Consider the following 19397-nt stretch of genomic DNA (forward strand, 5'->3'; position numbering starts at 1 on the left):
ACAGAATTTCAAATCCCTATGGACCCGGCATTCTTTCTACTTTACATATGAACTATGTCCCCCAAAATCTATTTCACGTCACTTGACAAATGCAGCGAAATCCTGAATTCCCCTGCTCTGAAAACAGCAAGACCCACCATCCACGGCAATGTGGCTGCGGAATGTGGAAGAGATAACCAAAAAAAAAAAAAAAGGAGGAAGTGATATTCTCAGCACAAGACAGAAATTAAACTTTCAAGAACACATGGGGATCTATGGAACGTGTTCATACTCTCAGAAGAGGGTAAGGCTTTATACGAGACCAGAGTAAATGAAAATTGGACAAAAAGACTAGAAATTAAGACTGTCCTAATTCAGAAAGACAAGTTCAATCTAGCGCCATCCTCTCAGTATCCCTTCCCTGCACATCTAATGGTCGCAAAAAATCCTGCCAGCCAGGCCCATGCATGTCCCGTACACTCCTAATTGAATCCTATGGAGAGTTTGTATTCTGCACTTTGGAGAAAGGAGGATCTTATATGGTGCGCTCTCCTCTGGTCAGAATTGCTGAGTGATTATCTTTTTTGCTGAGGACAGGTCAGCATATAAAAGGCCCTTCGTCTTCCTTGTGGAGGAAGCGCTGGATTTATCAAACCCTTTCAGATTAAGTGAGTGCATCTCTCTGTCACGAACATTTATCATTTTTTTTTCTTCATTTTTTGCCTCACTGCAAAAAAAAAAAAAACCCAAAGCCGTCCTCATGTAACTCAGCTTTAATATGGCATAGTTAATAACACTACAACGGTCAAACTCTCATTGTGTAAGATCGGAGTTAGACTTATCGGTAACTCTTTTTCTAGGAGTCTTCCAGGACAGCCTCAGATATAGGGCTACTCCCTCCGGGACAGGAAACACGTCAACCCAATCAAATAAAAAGGTGTGGTCCTCCAGGCCCCCCTCAGTTTTACTCCAAGAACCGCCAGAAGACATAACAAACTAACAATCACGTTAGTACACATCCTCACCACTTAGTCCAACTTAAACAACTTTGGGTGGGAAACCAGGCTGTCCTGGAAGACTCCTAGAAAAAGTTACCGGTAAGTCTAACTCCAATTTTCTCATATCGTCTTCCAGGACAGCCTCTGAGATAAGCAAGGAGCTCACCTTGTCAGGGCGGGACCACTGCCTGGAGGACCTTTCGTCCAAAAGTCTGCTCTTTATCAGACCATAAATCCAGACGGTAATGTCTTGCAAACGTAGAGTAGCTGGACCACGTTGCTGCCTTGCAGATCTCCTCCGGAGAGGCTCCAGCCCTCTGCCCATGATGAGGAAACCACCCTGCTAGAGTGTGCCTTAACTAAGGGAGCCTGCTTCCCCTCTAATTCATAGGCTTTAACTATCGCCATTCGTATCCACCTGGCGATAGACGATTTGGACGCCTTGCAGCCCTTGCGGGCGCCCGAAGAATTAACAAAGAGTGAGTCTGACTTCCTGAAGACCCTAGTGGCTTCTAAAAAAATTAATAGACTTCTGACGTCTAACGAACTTAAAGATTTCGCCTCATCTCCGCCTGAGGCTGAGAAAAATGTTGGTAAAATAAATATCCTGTGTCCTATGAAAAGTGGACACAACCTTAGGGAGAAAACTAGGGTCAGTCTTAAGCACTACCCTGTCCTCTAAAATTAACAAAAATGGCTCTCTGACCCAGAGTGCCTGCAGATCACTGACCCTTCTAGCTGACGTGATCGCTATCAAAAATACTGTTTTTAGTACCATCCACTTTAGTGACGCTTTCTCTAAGGGTTCAAATGGATCTCGGGTCAAAGCCCTAAGGACCAAGGACAAATCTTCCATCTTCACAGGCCTGGATCTAGCCAGAGCTTTGAAGAAGTTTTTGACAAAAGGATTCTGCTGGAGAGAGGACTGAAGAAAAACACTTAAGGCCGCCACCTGTACCTTTAGGGTGCTGATAGAGAGGCCCAGCTCTACCCCTGCTTGCAGAAAATCTAGGACTGCCGGGACCCCGGGACCCCCAATCCCCTGTTCTCGCAACCAGGAATTAAATCTTTTCCCTATCTTGGCGTAAATCGCTCTAGTTACTGGTTTACGGCATTCTAACAAGGTCTTAACAACTCTCTCTGAAAGACCCTGTGATCTTAAGACCTGTTCCTCAGATACCAGGCCGCAAGCTTGAGTCTCTCTATCTGAGGATGCAGAATAGGCCCCTGGGAAAGCAAATCCTCCCTGACTGGCAGTAATATCGGAGGATGAACAGCCAACTTCTTCATGCTGGCAAACCAGGGTCTCCTTGGCCAAAAAGGAGCCAATAAAATGAGGTCCGTAGCTTCCAACCGGAACTTCTGCAGAACCTCTGCCACCATCCTTACAGGAGGGAAGGCATAACCTAGGCCGAACTGCCATGGATTGGCAAGGGCGTCTATCCCCCTGGCCCGATCCGGTGGGTGAACCGAAAAAAATTGTGTCACCTTCCTGTTGCAAATAGGTCTATTTCTGGCCTTCCCCAGCATGACACAATCTCCTCGAACACTTCCTTGTTGAGGGACCACTCGTCATGGCCTATCTTCTGCCGACTGAGAAAAATCGGCCAACAAATTCTGAGTTCCCTTCAGATGAATGGCTGATATCGAGGACAAGTTCTTTTCGGCCCAGCAGAAGATCCTGCACCATCATCTCCACCGAAGATATCCTGTATCCTAAAAAAGGGACTTCCTGTGAGGGGTCAACTGGGATTTTTCCTGGTTTATCAGCCACCCCAGTGAGCGCAGGAAACTCAAGGCCTCCTGCACGTACTTCTGCAGCTGTTGGGCCGACTGGGCTATAAACAGTAGATCGTCCAGATATGGAATCACCGTTATAGCCCTGAGCCTTAACGGGGCCAGCGCCTCTGCCAGTACCTTTGTAAAGATCCTTGGCGAGGCCGAGAGCCCGAAAGGGAGAGCTCGAAACTGGAGGTGTACCACTCCCGTGTTCATCCTCACCGGCAACCTGAGAAACCTCTGAGACTCTGGATGAATCGGGATATGCAAATATGCATCCCTGAGATCCACGGTGGCCATGTGACAACCCTGAAACATAAACTTGGTTACCGAGAAGATTGACTTCATACGGAACCGCTTGCATTTTATGAACCTGTTCAGGGGGTGGAGATTCAGTAACAGCCTGAATTTCCCCGAAGGTTTCTTTACCGCGAACACGGAGTAAACCCCCAAGCCTCGCTCCTCTGGAGGCACCTGCACCAGTACTTCTTGGTCTACCAGATCTCCCAGAAGAAGACCCAGAGCCTTTGCCTTCTCTTGGTCCCTTGGTAACCTGGTTACCTGAAAAATCAGGAGGGGAACTGAACCAAACTCCAACCTGTAGCCGTTCCTTATTACATCTTGTATGAACGGACTTTCGGTTGAAGTATCCCATTGTGGAAGGAACTTCCCCAGCCTTCCTCCCACTGGGACACAGGAGTCACTGGGTTTTAGGGGAGGGTTGAATAAGATTCCTCCTCTGCCCCTTCCCTTGTGACCCGACCATTGTTTTTTGGGGCAAACCTCCCTTTCCTGCAGGTTCTGCTGCCTAGAGCCTCGAAAAAAGCGCTTTCCTTCAGCTTTCCTTTTCTTCTCTGGGAAAGCATTCTTCCTATCCTGCGTGCGCTCTTGCAGGCCGGGCCCGAACAAGTGGTCCCCTGAAAAAGGTAATCCACACAGCTTCAATTTTGAAGCTGCGTCGCCTGTCCAGGTTTTAAGCCAAACGGCCCTTCTGGCAGCGTTCACTAATGCGGCAGATCTAGCAGCCAATTTGACTGATTCTGCGGAGGCATCAGCCAAAAACCCCACTGCCTTGAACAGTAGCAGAAAGGACTTCAACAGCTGTTGCCTGGAAGTGCCCGCTGAAATATGAGATTGTAACTGTGTAAGCCAAAACTCTAAGTTTCTGGCCACACAGGTAGCTGCTAGGGCTGGTTTAAACCCAATGGAAGAGGCATCCCAGGCCCTCTTAGGCAGCACGTCTCCCCTCTTATCCATGGGATCCCTGAGAGAACCCATATCATCAAAGGCCAAATTTGTCTTTTTAGAGGCTTTAGCCAAGGGAGCATCAAGTTTGGGAACTTTGTTCCAGGGATGCACCGCATCAGTCTCAAAAGGGAACCTCCTTTTAAGGCTACCTGAAAAAAACGGCCCCTTTTCCAGTTGTTCTCAATCCAGCAGAATCGCCTCAATCAGCGATTTATGGACGGGGAATACCCTGTCTTTCAGTACACTCAACCCCTGATACATCATGTCGTGTTTTGAAAGCTGGACCTGTTCTTCCCTGATCTCCAAAAGTGTCATATATTGCCTTAAGGTCACCCACATCGTCCAAAGATAGCTTCTATCTGGATGATCTAATGGATTCTTCCTCCCCCTCTGACTCAGAAGTAGACTCTGTCCTAGAGGAGGCTAATGACCTTGGTACTCTCTCCTTATCCACCTCCTCCTCCTGACTTGGTTCAGACAAGGAGGGCATACTCACGGCCCTGGGTAAAGAGACAGAAGGACCCTGCATCCTATCCATCATGCTCTTGAATGACTGTAAAGTGGATGCCATTTCATCCTTCATGGATGTCAAAACTTTGTGGCAAGCTGCCACTGAGTCCTCTTTCACCAGGCTACTGACACAATACGGGCAAAGCAGCTTCTCCCAACCGGTGCTTAACTTGGCCCCACACACGGCACATTTCCTTCTGGGCAAAGGTATCTGGGCTCTGTCCTGTTTGACCGAAAAACAAAGAAAAACAGGGCCCCATTAAAATACCACCCCTGACCACACCACTGTGCTTCTAGGGTCTGCCTAGGAAGTGCCCCCCTCACCAGCAGATTCCCCACCCCGGGAGGGTACTAAGGTCAGAGTGACCCCTCCACCCCCCAGTGTAAGTTCTGGTCTGCCCTCGCCAAGCTTACCTGAGAGGTGCTGGAGCCGGAGTCCACCTTCACAACTGCGCCCTCCATGGTTCCAGTGTCTTACTCAGTCTCCCTGAGCCTTCATACCGCTCCAGACAGCCCTGTAGCCACACCACTGCGCCCAAAGGACTGTAACAGGTCCCGCAGCGCCCCCTGATGACGCGAATCTGGCGGAAGTGCGTCTCTCCCACTTCCGGACGCTGGAATGCAAAAACTCCACCCACTCACGCTGTGCATTCCTTACGAACGCACCGCTTACAGGACCCGAACGTCTCTCACCCGCCATCCGACCGTCCAGGTACGAGCGGTTAGCGCGATAGAGGGGGAGATTGCCGCCCATCGGGGTCCCGTTCTCTCCGAACGATTTTAATGGCAGCGGGGGACTGATAGCTACCCTCTCCTCCCTCCGAACAGACCGATGGGTGCTATGGGCCAGGTCCACCAGGTGCTCCCCCGGGAAAACCCCTGAGAAGGAGCTCCCCTACAAGTTCCGACTTGCTCCTTCCCATCCGGCAGGAAACACAAAAACTGAGGAGGGCCTGGAGGACCACACCTTTTATTTGATTGGGTTAACGTGTTTCCTGTCCCGGAGGGAGGAGCCCTATATCTCAGAGGCTGTCCTGAAAGACGATATGAGAAAGATAGATACAGCACAACGATTCCACTGTGGCCGCATTCCTATAACCAACTCAAAATCCCAAAAGGGGAAGGGGGAGACGTGGACATTCAACCTAGCTGCCCGTAGCCTGCCAGCACATCTGAGGATATCCCCACCACCACATTCGACATGCAAATCCTAATGTTCATGCATCCGGTCCAGCCGGCTCCACTCTTCAACAACACACGAACCCTCACAAGCAGGATACAGGTGGGAAGAAGTGAGGACGTCACACAGTTGCCACGACAGCGCGTTTCGGAGGCATGGACATCATAATGTCCTGAGGAAGAACGCTATGTCTCTGAAACAAGATTAGTATCCCATCATTGGTATCAGTGGGCATAATAGTGCCCCATCATTGGTGGCTTCCCCTTCCCCTGTCGGGATTTTGAGGTGGTTACGAGTGTGGCCACAGTGGAATCATGCCGTATCCATCACCACACAATTTGAGTGTAACCATTGTAGTGTTTTTAACTTTACCATATTAAGGCTGAAGTACACTAGGGCGGCTTCACGCATTGTTCTTTTGTGTTTTATCTAGATGTGTTCCTGCCATCCAGAGGATTTATAGGTAAATGCGCACATAAACCAGATGTCAGATAACGCCTTGATGCGTTTCAAGCCTAACAGAACAAATGAGCCCCACACATTTGCTCAGCCAAGCAACAGATTTTAAGGACTACAAAAGACATGTATGCATCCAGGTGGATCAATGGATTCCGCACCAGGCCACATTTAAGGAGGTCACAAGCATGTTGCGGGACAGTGAAACAGCAGCATGGAAGTTAACAATGATACATTCTGCAGACTTACCAAACAAACCACAACTATGGCAGTTTCTGGCAGGTTCCCTGGTCTCAAAGATGGCTGGATGATTGCCAATGGAAAATACGTTATTACAATTTTTTTGCTCCTGCTTTTCCATGATGGGCTGGGCTATATTCCTGGGGTTCTGCACAAGACAAAACTATCATTAATTACAGGAACATTTACATTGAAAAATTGTGTATTTTGGCCTAGAGGGGAGAGATCAGGACCAGCTAAGCGTTGGCTTATCCTGGGCAAAAACAACGGCAATTGGATGTTCAAACTATTCTGCCCAATCACATTAATCTATGGGAGAGCCCTTCGAAAAGATGTTGGCAAGGGCCTACAGACAGAACAATCCTCTAACCTACCATTATTGTGGTTGTAAAGTCAGAAGGTTTTCTATGCATTCTTTGCATTAAGGCCTCTTTCACAATGGGGCAGGAGCCGTGTCAGCGGTAAAACGTTACCATCATTTTAGCGGCGGTTTTTACCCCCTGCTGGCAGCTGAGAAACTGCAAAGCGCTGCTGCTTTGCCGGCGGTATAGCCGTGCTGCCCCACTGATTTCAATGGGCAGGAGCAGTGAAGGAGCAGTGTATACACCGCTCCTAAGATGCTGCTAGCAGGACTTTTTTTACCATCCTGCCAGCGGACCGCTCCACTGTGAAATATCAATGCACTACGAAAGCATTCATCAGCACCCATTCAGTTCATTGGGAACTACAACTTAAATGGTTGGCATTGGCGTTTATTTATTAAAGCTGGAGAGTGCAAAAATCAGGCTCATTTCTGTATAGAAACAAACCAACTTGCAGGTTTATTGCCAAAGTTTAATTGAATAAGCTGAGGTTAGAAGCGGATTGGTTTCTATGCAGACGTGAGCCTGATTTTTCACTCTATAGCTTTAGTAAATAAACCTACTTTACTTGAGTAAATTCTTAAGTTTTTCACACATGTTAAAACTCAATTATTTGCTACTAAATTACTTAGAACCACTAAAACGTATATTTTCTGAAAGCAGAGGCAGCCCCTGGAAAATCAATGGTGGCCTTAGCAATTTGCATAATCACACAATATCTGTACAGCTGTGTATCAAAGCATATTTTCAGGACAAGATACAACAAAAAGAATATTACGGCACTCAAACACAAAAGAACACCCACTTTTTTTGGCAAAATTAAAAGATGTGGCTGTGTCACGTAATTAGATTCCAAACATTTACGCAAAGTTGCATGCAGTCGTGAAATGGCAAAAAATGACGATACTGAAAACTTTAAAAGACCACACGGTTTATCAGTTTAGAGTTAACCCTGGATTATTGACTAAGGCCATAGTAGTACTTTTCCCAGCTCCGATGTTTGCAGCGATGCCTCATATGGTGCAACTGCTGTTTACATATAAGTGCATGTATACACACGGGGGAAAGGGGACACAAGCTTGATTTCGCTACCAATAAAATGATAAGCAGCTTCTCCATCTGAAGATATTGGAAGTGTATTAACCCCTTCACACCTAAGAGTAAAACAAATCTAAATGCCCAAGCACTATTTTGCAACATTGACATGCATTAATAAAACACTACATATCGTCACAACTAGTATATCCAGGTGGACAATACCTTGTTCTTTTCAGTATTTAAAAAAAAAAAAAAATGTGGCTCTCTTTTGGTCGTAAATGGTAATGGATTGCCCTAAATAACTAGAAATGTAGTAAATATAACTGTACATTTCTTCCCATCATAATTTACAACCAAAGAACAACCGAAAAGAAATTCTCCTGCTCCAGATGATTGCAGCAATACCACATATGTATGTTAATTGGCTGTACCCATAGTACAACCCAGAAACAATGGTGAGCATTTTTCTTATCCTGCATAGTCACTGGCTGCATCCCTTGTGAATATCCCCTCAACAATGCAAGTTTAGGGGATATTCACTGTGCCTACAGGTAAGACTATAATAAGGCTTACTTGTAGGTGCAAATTAACTTTACTTCCATTTTAAAAAACAGTCTAGTTACCAGAACAGATCAGAAAGAAAATATTTCACTTACCAAGTTTGAGTCTCCTGCAGAAGGTAACCCATTCGGGGCTCTCTTATCGTGGTGGATGATTCCTGGATGTAAATAGATATACAGTGGAAACATGCAACAAACAAAAAAAAAAAAGTTGGTGTAATATAAATCCATGACGGATTAGGAATACAATGATTTCTTTAACCACTTGCCTATTGGGTACTTAAAGAGGAGTTCCCCTTAAAATAAAATACTGCATTTGCTGACTTAATAAATCGGACACTTACCTGTCCCAGGATCCAGTGATGCGGGGGAATGAAGTGCCGCTCATCCCCTCCTCCGCTCGGCGGTGCTGGCATTGCAACTGTGGGCACCTGGCTGTGGCTTCACAACCGAGCACTCACTGCGCATGATTGGCCACACAGTCATCTAGGACCTGTCATTTGTCCCAGGTGACTGACAGGAGGGAGGGGGCAGAGCTGAGCCCTTCCTGCGCTGAGGGGAAGTGATGTCACCAGCCCAGGCACTGAAAAAGGCAGACTACGAGGGACCCCCTAGCAACAGGCATTTAGAGGTGAGTTTAAAATTATTTTTTTTTCAAATGTTTTTTTAGGAATTTTAAATCAGTGTGTGTGTGTGTGTGTGTGTGTGTGTGTGTGTGTGTGTGTGTGTGTGTGTATGTATGTGTGTGTGTACACTTTAAAACTCCTTGCTGCTCAGGCCCATTTTCAGCACTGTCACTCTTTGAATGACAATTGCACGGTCATGCTACACTGTACCCACATGAAATTTTTATCCTTTTTTCCCCACACAAATAGAGCTTTCTTTTGGTGGTATATAATAAATCGCTACTTTTTTTTCTATTTTGCTACACAAAAAAAGACCAAAAAGTATGAAAAAAAAAAAAAGTTTGTTATAAAACTTTGCAAACTTCATTGATGTGCGCTAATGTAGCTGCACTGAGACACTGGTGGGCATTGATAGGTGGCACTGTTTAGCAGCAGCGGGTGTGGAGTGTGTGGTACCGATTTGGCGTTTACTCCAGACGGTAATCAGCTTTTTTTCTCCTGCTGACAGCTGAATACTTGGTGAGGGGCCGGTAAGGGGCCACTGATCACAGTGCAATCTGCAGACACCCCACAGGGGATGAGCAGGCATCTCATGCACAGGGGAACGTAAACTGTTAAAGCTGTGCCAAAAAGCGAGCAGAGGACAAAGGACTAGGCACCCGTAGCCTCCCTGCAACTAATCTTTTCCCTAAAAGACCAGGTTTCAGCTTGTATAAGAGCAGTGTGAACAATTTGACAAAGCATTTGCAGAGCTTTCAGTAAACTTTGTTGAAGCTTTTAAAGTACAATTCAACTCCAGTTTGCAAATTTTGAACACAGATGAGAGTGCCAATTGCCACTTAAAAGGCTTCAGCAGGCTTTTAACAGGCTTCATGACATGCCAGCAGCTTGTTTGTTTTAAGTGGCTAGCACCCCCATTAGGTTATGTTAAAACATTTACAAACTGAAGTTTAAAGGGTACTTTAAAAACTTCAACAAAACTTACTGAAAGCTCTGCAAATGCTTGATGTTAACATCGTTCATATCCATTTTGAAGCCACTATGAAACAGACCTTATGGACCTTCCCTGTACAACCTCTCTAGTCACCTTGGTTGATGCAGGGCTTTGCTTCCTCATATCACATGTGCCCCTCTGATAACTAGTAATCTGATGACCAGTGGGGTAATTATCAAGAAGCAACAGAAGAGGTGGAGGAGCACAGATAAACTGAATGGATGAAGAGGAGAGGTCCTTTCACTGTAGGTCCTCAGGTACAGTCTCTTCCCCAGTGAGAACAGTAAGCAGCACAGCAATGACATCACCAAAATAGGGTTTTTGTACTCGCCACAAAATCCTCTTGTTGGAGTTCATTGAAGCACACAGGACGTCCTAAACCTTTGGGTTATACTGACACCTACAGGAGGACTGGACACTGACAAAACAACATGTAAGCCAGCCTAGTAGAACTTCTCCAACCTTAAGCATGCTGCAGTTTTGTAGTGTTGGGAATATTATTCTTCAATGGACTCCAAGAAAAGGACTTTAAGGCAAGTACATAAATCCTATTATGTTTCTCATCCATTGAGGGACTCTAAATCCTAAACCTTCAGGACTTCCAAAAGCAGTCCAACTGGGGGGGTGAGCAACACAGCAAACAATAGCCAACAAGGCCCAAAATACAGAGAACTGGCTGCAACTAAAAGAGCCAGCCAAAAAGGACCTTACACTCAAAGCTGGCAATAATTTAGGGTGTAGAATCCATGTTGAATATCTGCTTCCCTGCTGAGCACTGTAGTTCCTCTTGCCACTCATTTCCTGCAGATGCCAATAAGGGATGAGCACAGGCGTGTTTGGATCATAGTCCAACCCCAGACCTCAGCCATTTTATCAAGAAGCTGTCACCGCAGACTAACAGTATCTAACAAAAGTGAGTACACCTCTTACATTTTTGTAAATAATTATAACTTTTCATGTGACAACACTGAAAAAATGTCACTTTGCTACAGTTTAACCACTTCAGGACCGCCGTATTGCCATTGTACGTCAGCACAATGGCACAGGCAGGCAGAATCACGTACATCTACGTGATTGCCTTCCAGCGGGTGGGGGGTCCCATCGGACCCCCTCCCGCTGGATACGGCGGTCCGATTCGGTCCAGCAGCGATCCGTGATGAGGGGATGGCCGTTCGTTTTCGGCCACCCCCTCTGGATCGCTCCTGGCCAATGAGAAGCTTCCTCCCCTGTGTATTGTTTACACAGGAAGGAGGAAGTGATGTCATTCTCCTCGGGGCGGTCTTTTTGACCGGACTACGAGGAGAAGAGTAAAAGTAAGTCTGCACGAACACTACACTGACATGTAGGTACACACAGGCACACAAACCCCCCCCGATCCCCCCCCCGATCGCCCCCCGATCCCCCCCCCGCCCCCCCTCCCCCCCCAGTCACAGTGTCACTGATTGCATTGATCATTTCTTTACTGATCAATGCATTCAGTGTCAGTTGTGACAGTAAAAACTGTCAGGACAGTTAGTGTTAGGTCCAGGGTAGCCCCCTATCACCCCCCAATAAAGATTTAACCCCCTGATTGCCCCTAGAGTTAACCCTTTCACCCCCTTTTGCCAGTGTCACTAAGCGATCATTTTTCTGATCGCTGCATGTGTCGCTAGTGTCGCTAGGTAGCTAGTTATTTTTTTAGGTTCACCGCCAGGTTTTTATATCGCTAGGTACCCCGATATACTACCCAATAATGTTTTTAACCCCCTGATTGCCGCTAGTTAACCCTTTCACCCCCTTTTGCCAGTGTCACTAAGCGATCGTTTTTCTGATCGCTGCATTAGTGTCGCTACAGTCGCTAGGTAGCTAGTTATTTTTTTAGGTTCACCGCCAGGTTTTTATAGCGCTAGGTACCCCGATATACTACCCAATAATGTTTTTAACCCCCTGATTGCCGCTAGTTAACCCTTTCACCCCCTTTTGCCAGTGTCACTAAGCGATCATTTTTCTGATCGCTGCATGTGTCGCTAGGTAGCTAGTTATTTTTTTAGGTTCACCGCCAGGTTTTTATATCGCTAGGTACCCCGATATACTACCCAATAATGTTTTTAACCCCCTGATTGCCGCTAGTTAACCCTTTCACCCCCTTTTGCCAGTGTCACTAAGCGATCGTTTTTCTGATCGCTGCATTAGTGTCGCTACAGTCGCTAGGTAGCTAGTTATTTTTTTAGGTTCACCGCCAGGTTTTTATAGCGCTAGGTACCCCGATATACTACCCAATAATGGTTTTAACCCCCTGATTTCCGCTAGTTAACCCTTTCACCCCCTTTTGCCAGTGTCACTAAGCGATAATTTTTCTGAACGCTGCATCAGTGTCGCTAGTGTCGCTAGGTAGCTAGTTAACTAGGCTCCCAAAAAGTCCCCCACATGTGGTATCCCCGTACTCGGGAGAAGCAGCAGAATTTATTTTGGGGTGTAATTTGACTTCTGCCCATAGCATGTGTGAGCAATATATCATTTAGTGACAACTTTGTGCAAAAAAAAAAAAGTTTGTAATATTCCCGCAACTTTTGGCAAAATATAAAATATTCCATGGACTCAACATGCCTCTCAGTAAATAGCTTGGGGTGTCTACTTTCCAAAATGGGGTCATTTGGGGGGGTTTTGTGCTATTTTGGCATTTTATGGCCTTCGAAACTGTGATAGGTAGTGAGGAGTTAAATCAAAAATTTGCACCCTTAGAAATCCTGAAGGTGGTGATTGGTTTTCGGGGTGCCGTGCGCGAGTAGACTCCCAAAAAGTCCCACACATGTGGTATCCCCGTACTCAGGAGAAGCAGCAGAATGTATTTTGGGGTGTCATTTCACATATAACCATGGCATGTGTGAGCAATATATCATTTAGTGACAACTTTTTGTAAAAAAAAATTTTTTTTTTTTTTTTTTGTCATTATTCAATCCCTTAGGACAAAAAAAATAAATATTCAATGGGCTCAACATACCCATCAGCAATTTCCTTGGGGTGTCTACTTTCCAAAATGGGGTCATTTGGGGGGGATTTGTACTGCCCTGCCATTTTAGCACCTCAAGAAATGAGATCGGCAGTCATAAATTAAAAGCTGTGTAAATTCCAGAAAATGTACTCTAGTTTGTAGACGCTATAACTTTTGCGCAAACCAAAAAATATACGCTTATTGACATTTTTTTTACTAAAGACATGTGGCTGAATAAATTTTGCCCTCAATGTATGACTAAAATTTAGTTTATTCGATTTTTCTTATAACAAAAAGAAGAAAATATCTTTTTTTTTCAAAATTTTCGCTCTTTTTTCATTTATATCGCAAAAAAAAAAAATCGCAGAGGCAATCAAATACCATCAAAAGAAAGCTCTATTTGTGGGAAGAAAAGGACGCAAATTTCGTTTGGGTGCAATATTGCATGACCGCGCAATTACCAGTTAAAGCAGCGCAGTGCGAAATTGCAAAAAGACCTCTGGTCCTTAAGGTGTTTATTGGTCCGGAACTGAAGTGGTTAAAGTAGTGAATGTACAGCTCATATAAAACAGTGTAAATTTGCTGCCCCCTTAATTAACTCACACAGCCACTAATGTCTAAACTGCTGCCAACAAAAGTGAAAATGTCCAAATTGGGCCCAATTAGCAATTTTTCCTTCCCGGTGTCATGTGACTCAGTGTTACAAGGTCTCAGGTGTGAATAGGGAGCAGGTGTGTTAAATTAGGTGTTATCGCTCTCGTTCTGTCATACTGGTCACTTGAAGTTCAACATGGCATCTCTGAAAAAAAAAGAATTGTTGCCCTACATAAAGATGGCCTAGGCTATAAGAAGATTGCCAAAACCCTGAAACTGAGCTGCAGCATGGTGGCCAAGAACATACAGCGGTTTAACAGGACAGGTTCCACTCAGAACAGGTCTCGCCATGGTAGACCAAAGAAGTTGAGTGCACATGCTCATCGTCATATCCAGACCAGAGATTGTCTTTGGAAAATGGACATATGAGTGGGGGGGGGGGGGGGGTTCAGCCTGTCAGTGCCAAGACCATACGCTGCATCAAATTGGTCTGCATGGCTGTCATCCCAGAAGGAAGCCTCTTCTAAACATGATGGATAAGAAAGCCTGCAAACAGTTTGCTGAAGACAAGCAGACTAAGGACATGGATTACCGGAACCATGTCCTCTAGTCTGATGTGACAAAGATAAACTTATTTGGTTCAGATGGTGTCAAGCGTATGTGGTGGCAACCAGGTGAGGCGTACAAAGACGAGTGTGTCTTGCCTACAGTCATGCATGGTGGTGGAAGTGTCATGGTCTGGGGCTGCACGAGTGCTGGCTGCACTGGGGAGATACAGTTCATTGAGGGAACCAAGAATTTAACATGTACTGAAGCAGAGCCCGATACCCCCTTCCGTTCGGAGACTGGGCCGCAGGGCAGCATTTTAACATAACCCCGAACACCCCTCCAAAACGACAACTGCCTCACTAAAGAAGCCGAGTGCAAAGGTGATGGACTAGCCAAGCATGTCTCCAGACCAAAATCCTATTAAGCATCTGTGGGGCATCCTCAAATAGAAGGTGGAGGAGCAAGGTCTCTAACATTTACCAGCTCCCTGATGTCATCATGGAGGAGTGGAAGAGGACTTCAGTGGCTAAATGTGAAGCTCTGGCGAGCTCCATGCCCAAGAGAGTTAACGCACTGCTGGAAAAACAGGATTTTTAAAACAGCTTACCTGTAAAATACTTTTCTTTGATGTACATCAGGGGACACAGAGCCATAGTAGTTACTATGTGGGTTATAGGGCCACTAATAGGTGATGGACACTGGCATGTCCTAAGGCAAGAAGTACACTCCCTATATAACCCCTCCCACTACTGGGAGTCCTCAGTTTTGTAGCCAAGCAATACAAGTGTACACCAAGAAGGGAGGGACCTCTGTGTCCCCCGATGTACAAGAAAAATACTTTTACAGGTAAGCCGTTTTAAAAATCCTGTTTTCTTTAGATACATCGGGGGACACAGAGCAATATTAGTTACTACGTGGGATGTCCCATAGCAATGGCAATGGAGGGAGACAACAAAAAAGTAGGGCAAAAATTAGGCCAGAGGACTCATACTGCAGCACACTGCCCCCAAAGGCAATATCCTCATGACCTTTAACGTTGATTTGATAAAATCTGGTAAATGTATGAACTGAAGACCAAGTTGCGGCCTTACAAATCTAAGCCATAGAGGCCTGATGATGCACCGCCCAAGGCACTAACCGCCCTGGTTGAGTGTGCTTTAACATGAAAAAGAGGAATTTTCTTCTTTAAGCCGTAAGCTTGATCAATCACTTGACGAATCCATTTGGAAATAGTAGATTTTGATGCTGCCTGTCCCCTTTTTGGACCTTCCGGCAGTACAAAACCAAACATTGTTTTGTGAACCTGAGCGGTCACCTTTTAATAGGCTCTGATCGCTCTTACTATACATCAAGGGAATGTAGTGCCTTCTTTTCCCCCAGATTGAGGCTCTGGGAAAAAAAAAAAAAAAAAAGAATATCCTGGTTTAAATGAAAACCTGTCACCACTGTTGGTAGGAATTCCGGATGAGGATGCAAAACCACCTTATGCATGAGCAAATATGGCCCTTTACAAGATAGAGCCACTAGTTCCGATACTCTTCTAGCAGAAGAAATGGCAACCAAAAAGATTAACTTTCTTGTCAAAAGAACCAAGGGAATTTCCCATAAAGGCTCAAAAGGCTGACTCTGCAAAGCTGATAAGACCAAATTTAGATCTCATGGATTTAGAAGCGCCTTGATAGGGAGATTATTCTGTGTTACCCCCTGTATAAAGCTACGCACCAGAGAGTGGGAAGCAAGAGGCCGTTGAAAACACCACTGACAAAGCCGAGATCTGGCCTTTGATAGTACTCAAGGCCAGCTTCATTTCTAATCCCATTTGCAGGAAATCAAGGATCCTACCTATGACATACTTCCTGGAGTGCCAACCCCTGGATCCACACCAAGAAACATATGCCTTCCAAACTCTATAGTAAATGATTCTGGAAGCCAGCTTCCTGGCATTAATCAAAGCAGACACTACTGAAGGAGATAACCCACAATCCTTTAGAATGCGGGTTTCAATAGCCAAACCGTTAAATTTAGAGTCTGTAAGGTGGGATGGAATACCGGACCTTGAAGGACCGAGAAGGTCTGGTCATAATGGCAGAGTCCAAGGGACTCCTACTGCCATCTTTATGATCTCGCCAAACCAAGATCTTCTGGGCCACGCTGGGGCCACCAGAATCTCCTTTTGTTCCTGCTTGATCCTGCGGAGAAGATGCGGAAGTAGCAGGACTGGAGGAAACGCATAGATCAATGAAAACTGATCCCATGGGAAGACTAATGCGTCTGTTCCGCATTCTAGCAGATCCCTAGTTCGGCACAAAGTTGTCAACTTTATTGTTGAATCTGGATGCGAACAGGTCCACGTCCGGAATACCCCATTTCTGACATATCGCTAGGAAGATGTCGGGGTGAAGAGACCATTCCCCTGGAAAAAATTGTTGGCGACTCAAGTAGTCTGCCTGCAAATTTTCTATTCCTGAAATGAAAATCGCAGATAGGCAAGGAATGTTGTGTTCTACCCAAGCTAGAACATGATTCACCTCTTTTTGGGCTGCACAACTTCTCGTGTCCCCCTGGTGATTGATGTAAGCCACAGCTGTGGCACTATCGGAATGAATCCTGACCGGACAATTCTGTAGTCTGACCGTCCAAGATTCTAGGGCCAGACGTACAGCCCGAATCTCCAAAATGTTGATAGGCAAGGTCCTTTCTGACTTGGACCATCTCCCCTGGACAGAATCATCTTCCAGGACTGCTCCCCAACCTAGAAGGCTTGCATCTGTTGTCACCACTTTCCCAGATACTGGCAGAAAAATAGGATTTTTATAACAGCTTACCTGTAAAATCCTATTCTTTGATGTACATCAGGGGACACAGAGCCATAGTAATTACTATGTGGGCTATATCGGACTGACAGGTGCTGGACACTGGCACGCCCCTAAGGTGTGTACTTCCCCCATATATCCCCTCCCGTTACTGGGAGTCCTCGGTTTTATAGCCAAGCAATACAAGTGTATAAGAAGAAGGAAGGGACCTCTGTGTCCCCTGATGTACATCAAAGAAAAGGATTTTTACAGGTAAGTCGTTTTAAAAATCCTATTTTCTTTTCTTACATCAGGGGACACAGAGACATAGTAATTACTATGTGGGATGTCCCATAGCAATGGCAACTGAAGGGGGGGGGGGGGGGTGACAACAAAAAACAGGAGGCCAGGGGACTCATACTGCAGCCTGCAGTATATGCTGTGCATGAAGGCAATACCCTCATGACCTTTAATATTGATTTGATAAAATCGGATAAACGTATGAACCGAAGACCAAAGTCGTGCCTTTACAGATCTGAACCATAGAGGCCTGATGATAGCCCACCCAAGGAGGCACTAATCGCCCTGGATGAGTGTGCTCTTAATATGAGAAGGAAGCATTTTCTTCTTTATGCTGAAGCTTGAACAATCACTTGACAAATCCATTTGAAAAATATGGATCTTGACGCTGCCTGTCCATATCTTGGACCCTCTGGCAGTTCAAACAAATCCTGTGTTTTGCGAACCTGAGCGTTCGCCTTTAAAATGGACTCTGATAGCTCTTACCACATCAAGAGAATGTAGTGTTTTCTCTTCCCCATATTAAGGCTCTGTAGAAAAATAAGGAAGAATATCATGGTTTAAATGAAAACCCGTTACCATTTTTGGTAAGAATTCAGGATGAGGACATAAAACCACCTCATCCTTATGCATGATGAAATATGGCTCTTACAAGACAGAGCAATTAGTTCCAATACTCTTCTAGCAGAAGGAATGGTAAGCAGAAAAGATTATCTTTCTTGTCAAAGAACCAAGGGAACTTCTCTTGAGATTCAAATGGCTGATTCAGCAAAGCCGATAAGACCAACTTTAAATCCCAAGGATTTAGAGGTGCCTTGATAGGGGGAATAAACCGTGTTACCCCCTGAATAAGCTACGCACCAAGAGTAAGAGGCCATAGGAACAAACACTGGCAAGGCCTGGATCTGGCTCTTGATAGAAGTCAAAGCCAGCTTCATTCCAGATCCCTTATGCAGGCATGAGGAATCCTGCCTATTGATATACTTCCTGGGGTGCCAACCCCCAGATCCATACCAAGAAACCTATATCTTCCAGACTCTAAAGTAAGTGATTCTGGAAGCCGGCTTCCTGGCATTAGTCAAAGTCAAAAGGTGGCACTACCCGAAGGAGATCACCCGTGATCTTTTATAGAGTGGGATTCAACAGTCAAACCTGTTAAACTTCTTGTACGCAAGGTAGGATGAAAAACCGGACCTTGTGCAAGAAGATCTGGCTATAAAGGCAGAGTCTGAAGGATTCCTTCTGCCATCTTTATGAACTTGTTAAATTTATATCTTCTGGGACCCACTGAGGCCACCAGAATCACCTCCTTTTGTTGCTGCTTAATCCTGCGGAGAAGGCGCGGAAGTAGCAGAACTGGAGGAAATGCATAGATCAGTAGAAAACTGATCCGCCCGCTAGCGGACCCCTTTGTTCAACATAAAGTTGTTGACCTTGTTAATGAAACTGGACACGAATAGGTCCATGTCCGGAATACCCCATCTGACATATTGCTAGGAAGAGGTCGGGGTGAAGAGACCATTATCCCGGAAATAATCGTTGGCGTCTCTAGTACGCCTGAAAAATTTGAATTGCTGATAGGCAAGGAGTGTTGTATTCTGCTAAAGCTAGAACATTATTCACTTCTTTTTTGGGCTGCACGACTTCTCGTGCCTCCCCTGATGATCAATCTAAGCCACCATCTGTGGCCTTGTCAGACCGAATCCTGTCAAGACAGTCCCGTAGTCTGACCGCCAAGATTCTAGGGCCAGATGTACTGCCTGAAACTTACAAAAAAGTTGATAGGCAAGGTCCTCTAACCTGGACCATCTCCCCTGGACAGAATCCTCTTCCAAGGCTGCTCCCCACAAAGCTGAAAGTGAATCAAAAATGTTTTTTTGTGCGTTGCGCTGCTGGATTATATATGTCCTGGATGGGGGGAGTGAGGAAGGAAAGAAGAGGAGGGGGGGGGAGGGGGGGGTTTATCTGCTATAGTTAATGTGTATAGCAGATTTAGGGTTTTCAAGTCTGCTTTTCCACAGAGTTTTGCAGTCCTTGCTGAATATGGCAGTATATGTAGCAAAAGTAATAGGTAGCTAACAAGATCATTGGTTATAGTCCATAGTTAAATAGTTGTGACAATAGCCATAGAAAAGGGAGGATTTCTTTAGCACAAGCAGGTAGGCAGCATGTTCAAGGGTAGAAGGTACCTTGTGGAAGATATACAAACAGAAGAAAAACA

At 45.4% G+C, this 19397-nt stretch overlaps 1 protein-coding gene across 1 annotated transcript in view; it reads right to left on the reverse strand.

The window, feature by feature from the left end:
• The window catches only part of TDRD1 (tudor domain containing 1), a 299412-nt gene that overhangs the window by 251333 nt on the left and 28682 nt on the right, over positions 1-19397 (reverse strand). The window contains exons 2-3 of the mRNA XM_077453765.1: positions 8447-8508; positions 6400-6538 (exon numbers count right to left, since the gene is read on the reverse strand). Coding sequence (XP_077309891.1) covers positions 6400-6538; positions 8447-8508 — 201 coding nt within the window. The remainder of the gene's footprint in view (positions 1-6399; positions 6539-8446; positions 8509-19397) is intronic.

Source organism: Lithobates pipiens, unplaced genomic scaffold (assembly GCF_037356315.1).
Source record: "Lithobates pipiens isolate NorthernLeopardFrog02 unplaced genomic scaffold, aLitPip1_a1.2 Scaffold_25, whole genome shotgun sequence".
Taxonomy (NCBI): domain Eukaryota; kingdom Metazoa; phylum Chordata; class Amphibia; order Anura; family Ranidae; genus Lithobates; species Lithobates pipiens.